The 21,078-nt window shown below is 40.3% G+C and overlaps 2 protein-coding genes and 1 long non-coding RNA gene across 4 annotated transcripts in view; 2 read left to right on the forward strand and 1 right to left on the reverse strand.

Moving 5' to 3' along the window:
* The window catches only part of LOC309485546 (lysosomal acid phosphatase-like), a 30,685-nt gene extending 18,815 nt beyond the window's left edge, over positions 1-11,870 (forward strand). The window contains exons 2-11 of one of the 2 annotated variants that reach the window (XM_082152457.1): positions 1,086-1,181; positions 2,869-2,955; positions 3,049-3,201; positions 3,487-3,585; positions 6,458-6,547; positions 7,180-7,312; positions 7,863-7,951; positions 8,048-8,151; positions 9,943-10,121; positions 11,451-11,870. In XM_082152457.1, the coding sequence (XP_082008583.1) occupies positions 1,086-1,181; positions 2,869-2,955; positions 3,049-3,201; positions 3,487-3,585; positions 6,458-6,547; positions 7,180-7,312; positions 7,863-7,951; positions 8,048-8,151; positions 9,943-10,121; positions 11,451-11,554 (1,134 nt within the window). In that variant the 3' untranslated portion in view covers positions 11,555-11,870. The remainder of the gene's footprint in view (positions 1-1,085; positions 1,182-2,868; positions 2,956-3,048; positions 3,202-3,486; positions 3,586-6,457; positions 6,548-7,179; positions 7,313-7,862; positions 7,952-8,047; positions 8,152-9,942; positions 10,122-11,450) is intronic. The other variant, XM_082152458.1, reaches the window with a different exon arrangement.
* Positions 8,165-9,239, forward strand: LOC309485579. The gene is made up of 2 exons (XR_014201232.1): positions 8,165-8,430; positions 8,477-9,239. It is a non-coding gene; the product is annotated as an uncharacterized lncRNA (long non-coding RNA).
* Positions 11,871-12,042: 172 nt separating the features above from the next.
* Positions 12,043-21,071, reverse strand: mmp21 (matrix metallopeptidase 21). The gene is made up of 7 exons (XM_082152422.1): positions 20,357-21,071; positions 19,111-20,209; positions 18,444-18,583; positions 17,354-17,495; positions 16,475-16,732; positions 15,410-15,582; positions 12,043-13,821 (listed from the first exon to the last, which is right to left on the reverse strand). Exons 1-7 carry the CDS (start codon positions 20,498-20,500, stop codon positions 13,513-13,515), a joined length of 2,265 nt encoding a protein of 754 aa, XP_082008548.1. The 5' UTR covers positions 20,501-21,071; the 3' UTR covers positions 12,043-13,512.
* Between the last annotated feature and the right edge of the window lie 7 nt (positions 21,072-21,078).

The following is a 21,078-nucleotide window of genomic DNA, read 5'->3' on the forward strand; positions in this document are numbered from 1 at the left end:
ATTTAGACAAACAGTTACAGTGGTCACATCATGTAGATTATGTTTCATCAAAAATGTGTCAGCGTTTATATTTTTTAAGAAGACTAAGAGTTCATGGTGTTGATAAAGATATTATGCTCCTTTTTCACAAGACAGTTATTGAGTCTATATTGAGATATGGTATTATAGCTTGGTTTGGTAACCTGTCAGTTAAACTAAAAACACAGCTCCAAACATTGATTAAAAGGGCAGGGAAGATAATTGGATCAGTGCCACCGACTACTCTTAATGAGCTTTTTGAGGAGGCGGTGAGAAAACAGAGTTTTAAAATTATTAATGATCCGAATCATGTTCTCTATAGTGAGTATGAGTTGATGCCCTCAGGCAGAAGGTACAGGGTACCGACCTGTAAACTGAATAGGTTTAAATTTTCCTTTGTGCCACTCTCTATTAAAATATTGAATAAAACAAATAGGGTGTGGGCAAGCTGTAATTAGGTATAGAGGCTAGTGATTACAGTATGCGTTAGCAGAAGGTGCTAGGAAGGTGGGATGTGTTCACGGATTTTTTTTTTTTTTTTTTTTTTTTTTTTTTTTTTTTTTAAGGTGATAATTATGTGTAGTAATTCATGTTATGTGTAGTAAATCATGTTATGTGTTATGTATGTTGTGCTGCATCTGTTGTCCCGAATGCCCAAGATGAATTTCTCCGCTAGGAGACAATAAAGGCTAATCAATCAATCAATCAATCAACTCTCTGGAGACTGGAACAGCAGGACAAACAAGCCGCTCGGCTCCGAAGCAAAAGGCAAATGTGCATTGCATCTGCTTCCATATTTAGATTCAAATCTCGCACACCAATCTTCATTGGCTCGTTTAGTTTACACTCGAAGGTGATTGGGCTCTCAGGCGAGATCCAAATACGTCGACATAACGTTGAATGTGACCACCTGAAAGGGAACCGAGATAAAGATAAGGAGATAGACCGAAGATGCTTATCCCATTAGAATTTCCGCAGTTGCACTGTCGTTTCGTCCTCCTGAACACACACACACACAACACACACAAATCTCCATACTTAGTCAAGTATTTGATTTCCTCTCTCAGCTCTATCGCCATGGCGACAGATCTCCAACCGAGACGTATCCAAATGATCCCTACAAGGAGAGTGACTGGCCCCAGGGTTTTGGACAGCTCTCTAAGGTATGCAGACAAGCACATATAAACATTATTCTGTTACTTTTAATCAGTTACATGCTACTTGAGGAGCATTTAGTTATGTTACGTGCAAGAGGCTACATATAGAGCACAACAGTCGGGTTCTGAACGTTAAAAGTCACAAGCCAATAATTTTCTCCTTAAGGATTTTTAAAGGTAACTTACAAACCATTAGACAGACCTACTGTGAACTCTAGTATATGCTTCTGTTGAAGCTACTGAACTACTGAATGTACTTCAAGGATGTCATTTCATAATGCTGCGTTCACACTAAACGCGAATAGAGCGTTTGGCGCAATTTCAATGTTAAGTAAATGTAAAGATGCGTTTATGCGCGTCTGGAGGTCCTGCGGCGCGAATGAGGCGTTTAGTGCGGCGCGGTGGACGCGAAATGATTATTACGCGCAAATGATTTATTTGGTGCTTTTTGTGCATTCACGCGTCTGACGCCCGAGTTGAAAAATCTGAACTTTGGCGTCTGTTCAAGCCGCATTAACCAATCAGGAGCCTGCTTGCTGCTGTCACGTGGTGAAGTGACGGGATAAACTCCCGCCCGGAATCACTCATTCATAATGGAGTATAGGTACCACAGTTTGAAAAACATGGATAGTTTTTCAATATTTAATATACTGTATTTAAAATTTCATATACATTTTCTAAGCGAAGACAGATGGACAGGCGCTCTGCAGCTGGGATAGAGCGCCTGTAGTTGGTGTCCTGAAGGGTGATCCTCGCTCCGATGCGGTAACTCTCTCGATGAATGCTTGATCAATATCAGCCATCTTGCAAACAGACAAGCGGATTTTGCCTCAGACGCGCATCAATTTCGCTTCAAACTTTTGTTTTTTACAATAGACAGTAAAAGAAATGGACACAGCGACCCCATAGACTTCAACGGAGACAAGTGAAGTCAATTAGAAGCTCTCACTTCCTGATGGTCGAGCGTACTGCGCAGACTCACACTGAGCTTGATGACGTAGATGTGACGTGAGCAACCCGTCTGTCTTCTAGTAGCTGTGTCAAGACAAATCTGAATCATTCCCTTCCGAAACTTGCAGAGACGGAGAGTGTGAGTAGGTGTCCATGAGCTAGGAGGAGGAGAAACTTTTGCTAAGTATTCTGATTAATTACTTTGTCATTTTGCCTCCACGTCCCCCCGATTGCGCGCGAGCTTCTCCTCCTGTCCATACGGTAATCTCTCTACTGTGCGACAGAGAGTCGCGTGGTTATGACACAATCGTTAGCCTATTTTTACAAAAACTGCTTCTACAGGGCCATAACATAAGCTACAAGGTAATGGAGCCTTTTATACATTGTCGTGTTTCTTTAGAAATAAACAGTGGACAAGTAGAGTCTTTAAACGCCTCAGATATAAAGTTATTCGCTGTCAAAGTGATGGCAAAATGAATGGGAGTCAATGGAATGCTAACAGCAGGTGATGGTCCGCTAGTCAATGGCGGCGCCCGGGGAAGCTTCAGTTTTTTCTGAAAGATTACCCCCTTGCTTTTTACGCGCGTCAATTTCGCTCTGGACGCGCGAATGGATTCAAAATCTTCAAGTGTCCAACTAGACGCGGTAGATGCGAATTTGACGCGCTATTCGCGTTTGGTGTGAACGCACAGTAAGAGGAGGATGTTTTAACTACTGTCACTCGATCTTATCAATTTTCCAGGAGGGAATGAAGCAACACTATGAACTAGGCCAGTTTTTAAGAAAACGCTACAGAGGATTCCTAAGTGAGAGCTATAACCAACATGAGGTCACTCTCTCTTTACATTTCTGATCAATAAACGGATACACAAAGTTGTCAGACTTGCATGTTTAAATAGCATATGCCATCTTTACACTGCAGATATTCATCAGAAGTACAGATCTTAACCGGACTCTGATGAGTGCCCAAGCTAACCTGGCTGGCCTGTTCCCACCTAAATGTTCCGAGGAGTTTATCCTAGGTTTGAAATGGCAGCCGATACCTGTTCACACAGTCCCGGAGGCTATGGATTGTGTAAGACGTCACACTGAAGCTCTGTTCCCAATCTTTCTCTCCACAATATAGCAGCACTGAAACTCAGCCCTGGCCTCTCAGTGTTAAGGTCATGTATGCACAGCAGCAGCATCAGTAAACATCTCTGGATATTTGAAATCTGTTTCCATGCAAACCAAAGAGCAACATAGTGTCGGCCCAGATCCGGCCCGTGTGGAATCCGCGTGTACCGGATGTGGGCCGGATCTGGGCCGACACTATCTTGCTGTCTCAGTGTGTTTGCCTTTGTTTTTTTTTCTCTTCCAGCTGCTCTCATTCCCGCTAAGAGACTGTCCACGTTACACACAGCTCATGAACGAGACTGAAAAATCGGACATTTTTAAAAACATGACTCTCACTTACAAGGTGAGTCCACCTTGCAAAAACCCATTTATAATAGGAGTTTGGCTCATGAATATTCATTAGAGTTCACAAATCTTTTAAACAGTATTCTTAACATTAGATAAGTGGATTTTTAAAGAGATTTTTAGGTTGAGACGGACCCTTGTGAACCTCTTCTGTTCTTCCTTTCCTGAAATACTTGAACACTTTTTTTTATTGTTGTGCTTTTTACCACAAAATTTTGATTGGATGTGTTTAATTGGCTTTAGATGAAAATTAATAACATCCTTCCTATAGTTTTAGAAGATTTTTTTAAGAATTTGGAAATTTGGTTGGGTAAATATCACCCTCCATTATTTTTATTTTTTTTATTACTTTGCAAAAAATATTTCAAATTCTTTAAAAATCAAAGAAAAAAAGCAGAAAACTTATACTAATTGCGTACTTATGCACCATTCTACGAGTGCGAGTAGTGTGTTCACACTGAAAATGTACACTTTAAACACCCTGATGATGCACTTAATTAACTGAAATAACAAAGTGGGGAATGTTGGACCCTTCACACACTCAACTTTCACAGCTTTAGTGGCAGTTTACAACTAAAAACGTAACACTTTTTATGCATTTTGGCCGTTCATTTACACGACAACAGCGTTTTAGGAGGCTGAAAACGTAAACGGGTTTCAAAGTGCAAGTTTTTGAAAATGGTCTCTGTCTAAACAACAACAAGGCAAATCTCTGAAGACAATGATGTCATGCACATGCATATAGGCTAAAATGTTCATAGTGTTTAATCGCCATCTATGCCAGCAGAATACCGCGTTTTTAGTCGTTTTCGAGGATCCATGTGAATGGGGATCGTTTTAACAATGTTGTCATCTGTATGGGGAAATCTCCAAGGAAAAACGTCTCCATTTTAGGCATATCGTTGTTGTGTAAGCGTTCCCTTAATTACATAGTGGGGGGGAGGGGCATCAGACTCTGATGGTTAATAATAATAAATAACCTTATAAAGTTTATACACTACCATCGGTCGCGTTAGACTTCTGCATTGGGTCTTAAAAAGTCCGTCATAATCTATTATTACCCGTCATTTAATTTTTTATATATTTTAATGATAATATGCCACCTATCGGCTCTGTTTTTATTCACTTTTTAATTTTTATTCACAAATGTAAAGGACAGGCATATAGGCTAGAAAGTTGCACAGAAACTGTGGGTCCCTTTTCAGGTTTCATCATGAATTATTTAAAAATTCTGTCTATTTTATCACAAAATTTAAACTATAAATACCGTTTTTGGCGGGAGAGATCATTAGCGCCTCAGTTCAAGCGAAGGGAAGCGCGATTGAACTCTTTAAAACGTTACAGAACGAAATAAAAATGAATGAACATCAAAAAATAAAAAAAACTTACCGAAATCCATTTCATGTCTCTCATGCAATCGCTCAGTGTTTCAACCATAGATATCATATAATAAAGGCTAGATGTCTCGTGCGCGCTGCTGGCCAATGGAGGTCGACGTCCGCACACGGCGGCCATCTTACCATAGGGTGCTCGCTCACTCGTAACATGGTGCATGTACTTTTAAATAACCATAACTTGCTCAATTTTCTACCGATTTTCAAACGGTTTGGTTTGTTATAAACGTCAGACTCGTAGTTATGACACTGCATACATATGAATAATTATAACAATGGACTTCCATATGAAAGAATTATAGCCACGTTAATAACGTTTGTAAGAAACCAAACCGTTTGTAAATCCGTCAAGATTTCAGCGAGATAAGAGGATTTGTGTGCGTGCTGATCACTCACCTTAATTCACAGCTTCCCTGTGGTAAGATGGCCGCCGGTGATGCCGGAAGTGACTCCGCCGTAAGACATCTAGCCTTTATTATATGATATCTATGGTTTCAACCGCAGAATGTCACGTAACTCAGAAAAGCCATTCGTTGACCATTAACTTGATAGTCAGCAAGAGCGCCCTCGCCACCAAGTGGACAGGAGTGAGAATTACAGTACAAAATATACAATCAGAATCTGTCACAATGACGGACGGCTTTCAGATTTTTCAGTTAACTTATTACTGCTAAAGAAAAGTTTGTTTCGGTTAAAATGTTCGGTTAACGCGATCTCTGTACACTATATAATTGAGTAGCCTACATAGTGTATATGTGCAAAGTAGTGTGTCATTGGGACACAACGTAAATATTTACTGCTGTCCTAATAAACTTTTTTTTGTTGTTGTCAGGAGTCAGGAGTTCCATTTCATGACTTGCTTCATGTTAGGAAGTGTGTCTTCCCATCTAACAAAATTATGTTCTAAGAACGTTTTCTCATGTATATCGAGGCGGTCGTTATAGCGAACACACCCCCGACAGGCTGAACGGGACCCCGACACGAAGCGGAGCCTGAAGGGGTGGTTATTCACTAACGACCACCTCGCTATACATTATCCCGCTTATTACATGGCTACCTACAAAATAAATAAATAATTTGACACAAAATATTGATTTAAAAAGTAGTTTATTGATTTAAAAACGATTGTATTGCTTCCGCTAAAGAAAATAGTCCGTTCCGCGTCCATAGCAACGCTCTGGTTTTCATGGCAACGGTGTGTTATACTTCGCAGCGGTGTGTTATCAAGAAATAACACACCGCATTCTACATCGGAATTCAACCAAGCCATGTAATAATAACGTTATAAGAACGTTCCAAAAACATTATTTTAATAATGTTTTGTACTAACATTTACACAACTTTTAAAGAACGTTAGTGAATGTTCTGGGAACGTTCCCTGTTAGCTGGGTTACAACGTTAGTATGTTCCCTATCTTGCAATGTAAATGTGCAATAAAAAACAATCATGGTTTAATGTCATTGTGTTTTTATGCAGGAACTTTTAGAATTGGTGAGAAATAAAACAGGACTGGACACCGCCTCCGTTGACTCTGTTTGGTTTGTCTATGACGCGTTGTTCTGTGAGGTGAGTTTCACATTTCACATAGCATTCATGACTTCATCTTTTTTTAATCAATCTCATTACAAAGTGCAACATTAGATTTCTAAAAGTAAAAATCTGAATTTTTTTCCATAGGGAAAATTTATTTTTAACGATAACTTGATAAAGTACTCAAACTACTGAAATGTTTGTGCATATTTTGCAATATATGTAAAATATATTGTTTCTTTATACATAATCAACATCTTTAAATCAGTAGTTTTATTCATTTGATTGTCATTATTTATTTTCATGGTATCTTTTGTCTTTTTGTCCAATTTTCATATTCTTTTTTGCTTGTTGTGATTCACCTCGTAATTTGGTTCGTGGCTTATAACACTTTAACTAAGACTGTTCTTAAATCCCAATGGGAAAAGTGAATGAGGAAAAATACTTCTGAAACAAAAGAGTGTGTGTGTGTGTGTGTGTGTGTGTGTGTGTGTGTGTGTGTGTGTGTGTGTGTGTGTGTGTGTGTGTGTGTGTGCTCTTTCGTGATATTGAACGCTCTTTACCCTTTCTGAATCACTGTTCCATCATTTTATTGCAGTCTGATCTATATATGCTCAGTCAGACTCCATGAATTGTGTCAGATCAGTTCTGTTCTTCTCCTTCCCAAGAAAAAAAATAATAAGCCGCTTCCAGACTGGGTGACTCCAGATGTGATGGAAAAACTGAAGGTGCTGAAGGACTTTTCTTATCAGATTATGTTTGGAGTCTATGCGCAAAAGGAGAAGTGCAGACTTCAGGGAGGTGAGAGCTTATCCCTTAAGAGCATCTTATTGTTTATTACATTTTACTTTTTTTTTTTTAAATGATCGAATAGGAGAGGTGATTGGCAAGAGCCCTTTTGTATGGCCACATTCACTCTGTTTGTATGCCTGAAGAAGGTCGTAAGACCGAAAGCTTGCTAATAAATTGATCTTGCACAGTGTTTGAGTGTGCGGCTGCTGTATTTTTATAATCTTCCATGATGATTAGCAGCACCTCACTACAAGACTTCATTGACGGATGAGCGGTGGCTTTTTTCTATTTTTAAATGATCGAATAAAAAGCAAATGCAAGAGAAAAACATTTAAATGAGGTTAAACACTGACAGTATTACATTTAAAAAAAAAATGTTGTGCCTGTCTTAGACATTCTTGGCAGAGCATTTTCATAATTAAACAGTCTTTTATGCACACATATGCATGAAACTGTGTGTAATTATAGTGCAGGGACATGTCAATGTAAAGAACAATGGACTGTTCCACATGTGCAGTATAGTGGTCATGTGACTCTGTGCTTGCGCTCTCATTCGCAGGCTTGCTGTTAAATCAGATCATTCAGAGTCTCTCAGCTGCTGCAGATCCACACACTAAACAACAACTGAAGATGATGGTGTACTCCGCTGTGAGTCATGTGCACGCTAAACTTCCCTTTTTCAGGCAGATGAAGTGTGTTGTTTAGAGAGAGCAGTTCTTGTAATGTTTTCTCCTGTAACTCTAGCATGACACAACTATTGTCGCTCTACAAGAAGCTCTGAATGTGTTTAATGGCCTGCAGCCTCCTTTCGCCTCGTGTCATCTCATCGAACTTCACCAAGAGAACGGGTAACACACTGTCTGTGCATTTCCTAAACTTGTGTTTCGTAAAGGGGTGGTTGATTATGATTTGACTTTTCTAACTTTAGTTAGTGTGTAATGTTGCTGTTTGATCATAAACAACATCTGCAAAGTTACAACGCTCAAAGTTCAAAGCAAAGGGAGATATTTACTTTTACAGAAATCGCTTTTTAAGGACTACAACAAACGGCTGGTAGAGACTACACCACATTCCTCCCGGGTTAGTGACATCACTAACCCTATAATTTACATAAACTCTGCCCCCAGGTTAGTGACATCACTAACCCTAGAATTTATATAAACCCCTCCCCAGGTTAGTGACATCACTAACCCTAGAATTTATATAAACCCCGCCCCCAGGTTAGTGACATCACTAACCCTAGAATTTACATAAACCCCGTCCCCCAGGCTAATGACATCACTAACTAACCCTAGAATTTACATAACCCCGCCCCCGGGAACACGCAGTGCATGTTGAGAAGAGGAAGAGTTGTAGTCGAGCTCATTTGTGAGTTCAGCTAAAGCTGTCGCATCCGTCTTTTCACATTTATTGCAATACAGTTCGAAACACAAATGCAATATCATGTCACTCTGTAGGCATCGTACAACGAGCGACTTATAGATTATCATGACAGAATATGCTAATTGAAGATAGTTAACTCCACATCAGCAACACAAACTCAACTAGCCGTTTAGAAACGTCCTGTTGCTCTGCATGTTGTCACTTCTTCTCGAGTCTCTCCATCATTGTCTGACTCCGGTTTAAACCATAGACTGTAAAAAAATATGGATGTAGTGTCCGTGACGTCACCCATAGGTTTCTGAAGAGCATTTTTGAAGCCTAAAGTGGGCGGAGTCGGCCGTCGCCATCTTGGCCTCGCGTCACCTTGCGTCACTCCTGGATAACAGAAAATGGGCAAAGAGGCGGGGCGGCTGGGGAGGTAATGCTATGCTATATACTACTGACAGTACCAAGTCTGCGACTGCACAGGGCCTCGCGCTAAAGTGACAGTTGATGATGTAAAGCCAATTAAAAGTTCCTGTTTTTGCCCTTCGAAATATTATAATAGTTAAAAGACATGGCAACAAGTGAGACTGTGTATCGTGATTCTGTACTATTCTGCTAGTTGAAAATGTATTATGCAGTAACTTAATATGAGAGAGTGTGTGTGACAGTGATTTATGTGCATAACAGTTACATGTCAGTACACTTTTTTATAGTCTATGGTCCGTCAGAGCGGCATCGCTCGTCAAGTTCGTAGAGAGCTTATTCAGTCCATTTTAAATTCTGATTTTGGCCGCCTCTCAAATGAGTTAAACCATAGATATATTACCTATGAAGTTCAAGTACGTTAAATGCGCTAGAAAATCCGCGCTCATTCATGGATGTGCATTTATTACATGGACGGAGAAAGCGCCGACACCTGCAGGATTTCATCTGACGGAACATAAGCATATTATCATCTATCTGTTCCGTGAGAGCAGAACGAACCAGCCTTTATATCTATAGACGTTTTTAAATCTGAAAACTCCAAAAACCATTTTGCATTTGCATTTTTGCATCATTTGCATTTAAAGGGACACACACATGCGTTTTTGCTCACCCTCAAAAAGTGACAATTTCAACATGCTGTAAAAATAAAATATCTGTGGGGTATTTTGAGCTAAAACTTCACACACACTCTGGGGACATCAGAGACTTATTTAACATCTTGTGAAAAGAGCATTACACCACCCCTTTAAGAGATCTTTGGTCAACTAAAATATATTCTCTTTCAGGACGTTTTCAGTGGAGATGTTTTATCGCAACGACAGCACTGTGTCTGAGCCGTACGCCGAGTCTTTACCGGGATGTTCCCAGCGCTGCCCCCTAGAGGAGTTTAAGAGGCTCACACGTGACGTCATTCCACAGGACAGGAACAAGGAGTGTCAGATAAAGGAAGAAGCGTCAGACGCTGGTAAACACAATCGTGTACATTCATAAATCGCTTACATGTTTTTATGCACACATAAACAGTAAATTATAAATATTTAAACGGCAGTTTGTAACTAAAATACCCACCATTCAACAAAAAAATATTATTTCATATCCAAATATACATAAAATGGTCAACCACTATATTGCTAATATATATTTATTATAGATTTATATATATAAAATATATTTTCGATAAGTTTTATTTTTACATTTTTACAGTAAATGTTTCTATAAAAATAAAAAAGTGCATGCATTTACCCAGAAATGTATTTAAGATTGTAAATGTAAATGGCTTTTGTAATTTTAAAACAAAATATATTGTAAAGTTGAAGTTGTTGCAGTTTACAACATATTTTTTAGAAGGGATTACATTAAATAGATTGCTTACATGTTTATTTATGCACACATAAACAGTAAATTATTAATATTTAAACGGCAGTTTGTAACTAAAATCCCTTCCATACAACAAAAAATATATTTTAATTCAAAATATACATTAAATGTTCAACCACTACATAATAATAATAATAATAAACTTTTATTTATTTAATTAATAATAATTAAACTTTTTTTTCATTGCTTTTAATAATTTGATCTTTTTTCATTAGTGTGATCAGGACACTATAGTTATGTATGTAAGTGAGGAGAGCGACATAAAGTAAACTGTGAGATATTATACCTAAATATTCTTCATACAGTGACTACCAGTAACATTTATTCAAATTTGGGACCAAAAATGATTCGGACACTTTGACCTGATCATGTTATAATCTGACATTATCAAGATTAATTAGTTCTGACTCAGTTTAACTCTGAGTTCTTGTCATATTTTGTTACAATTTTCTAAACTATAGTGAATAAACTGTGATAATGTGAGAAATGTTGAAGGTGTGAGAGTAAATGTTGGTTTGACTGTGTAAGCAAGTCTAGAAATGTGAGTTTTAAGCACTAAAAGATTCAGCATTTCTAATCTACTACTTCAACTACTAACTACTCACAACCACAGTCGGACTTTGCATGATGTAAGCTTTTCAGAAAACTAAAGTAACTCTAAAATTCCAGAACCTGGGAAAAGAGCGCTCCCTGAAACTGGGTGTCTTTAGTAATTCCTCAATGGGAGATCTTCCCGAAGTGCTCACCTCATTTAGTTGATGGAGAGGATGAGACATTCTTACTCTCGGCAGTCTAAGAGTTTGGCACTTGCTGATAACGGGATGTTTATCTGCACTTTATTTAGGAATCACAACAGGCGACAGAACTTTGAACAACTTGCTAATGATTTGAGTAACTGACACTCCCTCTCTTCCAGAAGATGTTAAGAGCAAACTCGTCCGGATCCTCGGCTCCACCAGGGGCAAACAAGTCAATGAGATGTCGGACTGTATGCAGCGCTGCTTCAGATTACCCGGATAGACACCTATACTTCTCTGAAGAAGTGTTACTGTGATTTAGTATAACATTTTCTATAGGTGATATACCTTTTTTTTTTTTTTATCTCCCTAGAAATATATTTACATAAAAAAAGGGGAATATTAAGAAGATTAAGTCTTTGTTGACTTAAGTTTTTGTTGAAGAGTTGTGCGTGAGTAAGTGAGTGTGTGAGTGTGAGAGAGAGAGAGAGAGAGAGAGTGAGAGAGAGAGAGAGAGAGAGAGAGAGTGAGAGAGAGAGAGAGAGATAAATTACTTCTGAACAAGCTAATGAAAATGCTAATAAAAACACAGAATCATGTCCGTGTGTGTGTGTGTGTTTGTGTGTGTGTGTGTGTGATCATCAGTTTGACAGGTTCAGTATTAACGAAGAATTTAAACTGGAAGCCGCTGTCATTAGATATTAAGAAACAATATGAAGACTCATGTTTGTTCCTCTCAACACAACATATTTCTGAATGTCACGAGGCAAGGCAAGGCAAGGCAAGTTTATTTATATAGCACATTTCATACACAATGGCAATTCAAAGTGCTTTACATAGAAGAAATTAAAATAATGAAGAGAAATAAGAATAATTAAAACAGTTTAGAAAAATAAAATAAAATACAGTACTTAAAAAAAAAAAAAAAAGAATATTATTATAGATCTTTCCTTCAAAGGATTCCCTTAAGACTTAAATCTTTCCTTCTTTTAACCTTCAATCTTCTTACGACTTCCATCTATCAACTTTCCTTTAACTTTCTATTCTCCCTCATTTACTCACACGTTCTTTTCACTTTCTTTAGCACTTTAGCACTGCGTTCGCATTCTTTCTCAGACGAAAACTTTAATATCGTCATTTAAATACTGTTCTACTTTCAAACCCACGAGATAAAACATCCACACGTTTATTCATATTCATAACAAACAAACAATAAATAAGATAAATAGGGAGTCATTTTCCAGCAAACTGTACATAAATACATGTTTTTGTCGAGTCTTGTGTTGCACTGAATCATACAGGCTGATTGACATAAATACCAAACACAAAGAATTATTAGAATTATTTCAGTGATTTTGTGCTCAAATATCATAACTCACAGTCACAGAAAACACGACACGACCGCTCTCAAATATCATTTGCATCTGTTCATATTCAGATATGCTGAAACATACGGTTCTGCCATCAATGATGCACATGAATTATATCGTAAAATTGTCAAATTAATATAAATAAATAAATAATTTCTAAAATGAAAAAAAACTAATCAAACCATTGTTGACCTGCATGTCTGTGAACCGTGTGAGATCACCTGCGAGCGGTTCTCAGAGAGCTATGGTGTACGTCACAGATGTCGAACCACTGCTGGTCCAGGTCTCTCTGTGTGTGTGTGTGTGTGTGTGTGTGTGTGTGTGTGAGATCACCTGCGAGCGGTTCTCAGAGAGCTCTGGTGTACGTCACAGATGTCGAACCACTGCTGGTCCAGGTCTCTCTGTGTGTGTGTGTGTGTGTGTGTGTGTGTGTGTGTGTGTGTGTGTGTGTGTGAGATCACCTGCGAGCGGTTCTCAGAGAGCTGTGGTGTACGTCACAGATGTCGAACCACTGCTGGTCCAGGTCTCTGTGTGTGTGTGTGTGTGTGTGTGTGTGAGATCACCTGCGAGCGGTTCTCAGAGAGCTGTGGTGTACGTCACAGATGTCGAACCACTGCTGGTCCAGGTCTCTCTGTGTGTGTGTGTGTGTGTGTGTGTGTGTGTGTGTGTGTGTGTGTGTGTGTGTGTGTGTGTGTGTGTGTGTGTGTGTGTGTGTGATCACCTGCGAGCGGTTCTCAGAGAGCTGTGGTGTACGTCACAGATGTCGAACCACTGCTGGTCCAGGTCTCTGTGTGTGTGTGTGTGTGTGTGTGTGTGTGTGTGTGTGTGTGTGTGTGTGTGTGTGTGTGTGTGTGTGTGTGTGTGTGAGAGATCACCTGCGAGCGGTTCTCAGAGAGCTGTGGTGTACGTCACAGATGTCGAACCACTGCTGGTCCAGGTCTCTGCGAGGCATCAGGCCGTTCCCTGAGAGAGGAGCTCCTCGTCTGCGCTCTCTCCCGCTCAACACTCGCCAGAACCCCGAGCCCTTCAGCAGGAACACACTGTTGTGTGTGTAAGAGAAGTACGCCGCGTCCAGGTGAGCGACCGGGTGATTCCCGGGAACAACAGCAGGAAAGACCTCAGAGAGCAGTCGAGGAGAAGAGGAGGACAAGCGGTGCACGCGCACATCAAACCGGAACACCTGCACATTAATATTGTGTGATTACTAGTGTAACGATACACTCGTCACCATACACTCATGTCACCATACACTCGTGTCACCATACACTCATGTCACCATACACTCGTCACCATACACTCGTGTCACCATACACTCGTGTCACCATACACTCGTCACCATACACTCGTGCCACGATACACTCGTGTCACCATACACTCGTGTCACCATACACTCGTGTCACCATACACTCGTCACCATACACTCGTGTCACCATACACTCGTCACCATACACTCGTGTCACCATACACTCGTCACCATACACTAGTGTCACCATACACTCGTGTCACCATACACTCGTGTCACCATACACTCGTCACCATACACTAGTGTCACCATACACTCGTGTCACCATACACTCGTGTCACCATACACTCGTGTCACCATACACTCGTGTCACCATACACTCGTGTCACCATACACTCGTGTCACCATACACTCGTGTCACGATACACTCTTGTCACCATACACTCGTGTCACCATACACTCGTGTCACCATACACTCGTGTCACCATACACTCGTGTCACCATACACTCGTGTCACCATACACTCGTGTCACCATACACTCGTGTCACCATACACTCGTGTCACGATACACTCGTGTCACCATACACTCGTGTCACCATACACTCGTGTCACGATACACTCGTGTCACGATACACTCTTGTCACCATACACTCGTGTCACCATACACTCGTCACCATACACTAGTGTCACCATACACTCATGTCACCATACACTCGTGTCACCATACACTCGTGTCACCATACACTCGTGTCACCATACACTCGTGTCACCATACACTCGTGTCACCATACACTCGTGTCACCATACACTCGTGTCACCATACACTCGTGTCACCATACACTCGTGTCACCATACACTCGTGTCACGATACACTCGTGCCACGATACACTCGTGTCACCATACACTCGTGTCACCATACACTCGTGTCACCATGAGTGAACTCATGATACTGAACTCATGATACCATATTACTGCGCTACTCCAAGACATCTGGTAAAAGGTTAACAATAACTGTTGATTAAAATACTAGATTTAGTTCTACATTGTGTGTGTAAATGAATAGTCTTGGACGTGCTGAAACCCAAAGCAGGACAATAGAGACGCCAGAATAACAATATTCATGATTCTGAAGATGAAAACACTGAATTATTGTAGATGAATATGCTTTCACTGTCACTGACTAGATATATTTAAAATAATGTAGGACACTTTTACTGGATATCTGGTATTATCAGGACACACATATATTCCCCCATTGCATTATTATGCATTATATTCAACATTATATATAGAAGTTTAATGTACAACAGATTTTTTTCTCACACAGTTAATTTTCATTTTGGGTGAACTATACACTATATATATTGTCACTATCCACAATACATATTGTTGCATTTTTGTATTGTGATATATTGTGACACGTAATCTAGCAATTACTATCGCTAATAAACTCTGACCAAACAACTTTTTCATCTTGCATTGTCAAAATGCAACATGTAACTGTAAAACACGAGCAGCTGTTACCTGTGAGCCTTTAAAGAAGTAGATATGAGCGTCTCTCCTGTCGTAGTACGCAGTGTCCAGCGGTCCAGACACACCGGGAAAGCCTTCCGAGATCAGGCGAGGATATGAGTGTCCGTCAGAGTCCTCGGTGAACACCTGATCATTCTCACTGTCATAACGCCAGTACTGCACACCTGAGACCACAACACACACACATGCTCATATCTGCAGTTTACACTCAGACTGCAGGAAAAGCCTGAATCAGAAAATACTGAGGACTAATTCATTATATCTAATAATAAGTGATCAAGGGCCATGCAAAATACAACTGTAAAATAAAAATGCTTAATTCAAAATACCAATGCAAAATATACAAATGCAAAATAATGCAAAATACAATGTAAAATATGCAAACTGCAAAATACAAATGTATAATGCAAATTAATGCAAATTAATGCAAATTAATGCAAAATGCAAATACATAATGCAAATGTATATTATGCAACTGCATAATGCAAAATATGCAACTGCAAAATACAAGTGTATAATGCAAATTAATGCAAAATGTAAATCATGCTACTGCACTATGCAAAATATGCAAATGCACAATGTAAAATACAAAATTTGTAAATACACAATGCAAAATAATGCAAATGTAAAATATGCAATTGCACAGTGCAAAACATTTTTTTAAATACAAATGCAAAATAATGCAAATACACAATTAATGCAAAATATGCAAATGCAAAATATGCAAATGCAAAATATGCAAACTGCAAAATACAAATGTATAATGCAAATTAATGCAAATACATAATGAAAATGTAAATTATGCAACTGCACAATGCAAAAGAATGCAAAATTTGTAAATACACAATGCAAAATAATGCAAATGTAAAATATGCAACTGCACAATGCAAAAGAATGCAAAATATGCAAATGTACAGTTACAAAAGTACACTGTTTACTGCTCACACACGAAACTTTTGCAAATGATCTCATGCTTTAATCTCTATGTACGATGCATCTTTATTAGTCTTTCAGCAAAGATTATGTTTTTGGAACTCTTATGAAGTAAATAAACACCTTTAAAGAAGTAGACCGCATCTGTTTTGCGGTTCCACACGTGGACGTAAGCGTCCACTCCACCGGAGGGGAGCCCGTGCCAGCCCACCGGCACCACCACTGGATCCCCGAAGCGCGTCCTGTTATTACGGTTCTCGTACAGCCAGTACAGGCCGTCCCGCATGAAGTAGGTGTTAAAACGCACCACGACCTCACCGTAGGGCGTCTGCTCCTTCCTGATCCAATCAAACACGGTACTGAAGCGACCCGTACACACACCTGACGCAGAAAACACACAGGAAACATTTAGATACTTCACTTTATGCTTGAAGAAAACAAATCTTTTTATCTTTGGATAAAAGCATCTGCCAGATGCATAAATGTAAATTTGATTGTAGCATTATTTTCATGACAATCAAAGACATTTGCAACTCTAATTCCCGTTAGTGTGATGAAAAACAAATGCTAAACCAGTGATGAAAATCATCCACACATGTACAACAAATAATACTGTATACTTACTATTGTACTTCACAATATTTTTATACATTACAGAAATGAGAATTTGGGTTGAAATGTGTTTAACTTGTCTAGAAAATGTAGAAATCGTAAGAATAGGTGTCATTTTCTTAATGCATATATATAATAATAAAAATATAATTCATTTGTTTCACCCTGTTGATTTTAGTGTGATATGAGCTGGATGTATTTAATGAACTTTACACAGTTATTGAACTGAACTGAATTAACTTCAGCTGAATAACAACACCAGCTGAACTCTGTTCGCATCATTGATCACTGTTCTCCTGGTTCTCCGTGTAAAGCTGCTTTGAAACGATCTTGTATGAAGCGCTGTAGAAATAAAGCAGCTTCCCCCCAGCGTGTGATCTCAGGTCTCACCGTACAGGCTCTGAACAGACTTTCTGTCCATCCAGTCGATCTCGAAGCCTCCGTCCTGAGGAAGGTAACTGGGCTGCATGATGGACCCGGGCCGGTAGATGTGAGGAAGCCCTAGAACATGCCCGATCTCGTGAACCGCTACCTGAACACATCACAGAGATTCAGACGCACAGGTGTCAGTGTCAGAGGTGTGTACTGTATTCAGTTTAGCGCATCAGTGAGATGTTTGATTAAATCAGTGCTACTTTTACACTGGACAAAACAAAATACCAAAGGTATCCTACAGTAGTCATCACACATCAACAGTCTCTTTTGCAGCATCTCTTCTCTGATGACTAGGGCGGGGCTATAACCTGTCACTCACATGAGATCAGCCAATAGCAAACCACAACCATCCAATCAATTCCCCACAGACACAATCAACAAAATACAAAATACCGCCCGACAAAATACAAATGCTAAATATGCAAACTGCAAAATACAAATGTAAAATGCAAATTAATGCAAAATTTGTAAATGCACAAATGCTAAATATGCAAATGCACAATGCAAGATAATGCAAATTAATGCAAAATATAAATGCAAAATATAAATGCAAAATACAAAATATGCAAATGCAAAATACAAATGCACAATGCAAGATAATGCAAAATACAAATGCTAAATACACAAATGTGAAATATGCAAATGCACAATGCAAGATAATGCAAATTAATGCAAAATATAAATGCAAAATGTGAAATATGCAAATGTGAAATATGCAAATGGACAATGCAAGATAATGCTAAATATAAATGCAAAATACACAAATGCGAAATATGCAAATGCACAATGCAAGATACAAATGCACAATGCAAGATAATGCAAAATACAAATGCGAAATATGCAAATGCACAATAAAAAATAATGCATTGTGCCCCGGCCTAAAATCAAGCCCCACTCTACATTTGTTCTTGTTCCAGAAGCGTTTCACTCGGATATACGACACAGTAGGGAAGAAAAGATGAGAGTGACTTCAGTTTCATGCTGATTTGTGAACCTAGTCTGGTTTCTCTGAGCTTCTGTAGTTTAGCGCATGCTCTCACATTACCTTAAGAAGACTGATCCCGTTGCCCATGTTTGGGACAGTGAAATGCTCATCATCATCGAAATGAATGTCTCCGAGGAACCACGCGTGAGCAAACTCTCGGCCGGCGCCGTCAAACCGCTGAGAGCAGCCCAGATGCCGGCCTGTAGGGGGCAGCAGAGGCTCCGTCAACACAGAGTTACACACGTGAAAATAAAACACTTATCCTAAAAGAATGAAGTGAGAATAAAGGGCTGAGGTTTTAGACTGACTTTCAGTTCTGCACCAAAATGAATAAATTACAACAGAAATATATTAATATTGTATAAAGCTTATTTAATACAATCAGAAAAAAATTCTAGTAAAGTTTTTAATTCTTAATATTGTATTAAGATTGATTAAATCAGAAAAAACATGATTTATCAAATTAACATAGCAGGAAAGCACTGATTATTCTAATTGAGTGATAAAGCGATCGAGTCTCAGAAATGTAAGACTAAACTGCTAAATTCATATGTATTATTTTTTACGATCTCTTCATGAACTTTTTGAAGTGGTAGTTGCTTAGGTTGTCAATGGAGGGACAGAAATCTCTTCATTAGTGTTTAGAAGATGAACGAAAGTCTTACAGGTTTGGAACGACATGAGGGTGAGTAATAATGACTGAATTGTAATTTTTAGATGAACCGACCTGTCCCGAAGCCCAGTCTGATGTCGATGTCCTCCAGAGGAGAGTGAACGTCCTCAACAAACTGCAGCGGGGAAACTTCACTCCACATGCGGAAGGCGAGTCTGAAGATGTACTTCTGCTCATCGATGGACAGCTGACTGCTGTAACCTTCCCCGATCAGACGCCACTTCAGGAGACTCTTGGAGAACGCCATGTGTCCCGAGCCCTCGCCGGCGTCTCTCTTCCTCCTGCTTGTCTGAGGACTCTTGGAGAACGCCATGTGTCCCGACCCCTCGCCGGCGTCTCTCCTCCTCCTGCTCGTCTGAGGACTCTTGGAGAACGCCATGTGTCCCGAGCCCTCGCCGGCGTCTCTCCTCCTCCTGCTCGTCTGAGGACTCTTGGAGAACGCCATGTGTCCCGACCCCTCGCCGGCGTCTCTCCTCCTCCTGCTCGTCTGAGGACTCTTGGAGAACGCCATGTGTCCCGACCCCTCGCCGGTGTCTCTCCTGGTCCTGCTCGTCTGAGGACTCTTGGAGAACGCCATGTGTCCCGAGCCCTCGCCGGCGTCTCTCCTCCTCCTGCTCGTCTGAGGACTCTTGGAGAACGCCATGTGTCCCGACCCCTCGCCGGTGTCTCTCCTCCTCCTGCTCGTCTGAGGACTCTTGGAGAACGCCATGTGTCCCGAGCCCTCGCCAGCATCTCTCCTCCTCCTCCTGCTCTTCAGAAGCACTGCCAGGTGCCGTTTCTTCCTCGCAGGAGGTTGGGTATCACTAGATGTCCGAGTATCATTCACAGCATCAGTGTGATCGAGTGTCGTGGTGCTGTTGGACTCAGCGGTGTCGTGTTCAGCAGAATCCGGTTCCTCGTCCAGGTCCGGGACGCCACATCTGGGTTTATTCATGGCTGCTTTGGTGGCGTCATCAAACACACCCGTGACTGGAAGAGCATTGAGTCTCTGGAAGTCCTTCAGCGCTGCGAGGAACTGGAGATCATGCGATGTGGATCCGTCCTCCTGAAGGTCCAGAGAGAGACCGATGTCCGAATCACCCGAAGCTTCTGCTGAGGTCTGAGGATCATCGCCGTCTCCTGCTTTAATGAACCCATACTTAGACAGAAACACCTGAGATTATACAGAGAGAGGCAGAGATCAGTATAGGCCAATAACTAAACCTATTTAGTCATAGATAGATAGATAGATAGATAGATAGATAGATAGATAGATAGATAGATAGACAGATGGACAGATAGACAGAGTAGATGGATGAACCTCTGCAGTGTCGGTGTCAGTGATGAGCTCAGCCCTATGGATGTCGCTCAGCACATCTGAATGATCTCTGCTGTGGAAGATCTTCTCTGCGCTGATGAAGATGAAGGACCGAAGGATGAAGATCAGCCGGATCGCGACCAGCATCGTTAGAGTCTGTCCAGCACTGAGACTCGTGTGTGTGTGTGTGTGTGACTGAGACTCTGTACTCGGAGTTAGACTGAACTCGACACGCGGTTTATACTGCCTATAGATGAGAGGGGGCGTGTCTTAATAACTTCCTCACGCGCTCGCGCCTCTGTGTGAAACAGCGGAGGATTATTACACCCCAAAACAAGTCACCACCTTCATCCAGCTGCATATGAGCCACGCGACTCACACCTGCCCGAGGAACACACCTGAGCGCGTGCATGCGCGCGCGACTCACACCTGCCCGAGAAACACACATGAGCGCGTGCCCGAGAGAAACCTTTATAGCCTACTGTCTATGAGAGAAACACACCTGAGCGCGCGCCCGTCACTCACTGTCATGACTTCGTGCATTACTTAAATTATATGATTTAAATCAAATTAATTATACATGTAATGAATAATGTTAGTTATTTAAAATTCTGCCATCAACATTAAGGAGAATGTCCACTTTAATTTAATTATATTATTTAAATAAAATTAAAATAATTAAAATGTAAAATTTCAAAGTTACTTAAATTTCTGCCCATCAACAT

This window comes from Leuciscus leuciscus (genome assembly GCF_965113295.1).
Source record: "Leuciscus leuciscus genome assembly, chromosome: 21".
NCBI classification, from domain to species: Eukaryota; Metazoa; Chordata; class Actinopteri; order Cypriniformes; family Leuciscidae; genus Leuciscus; species Leuciscus leuciscus.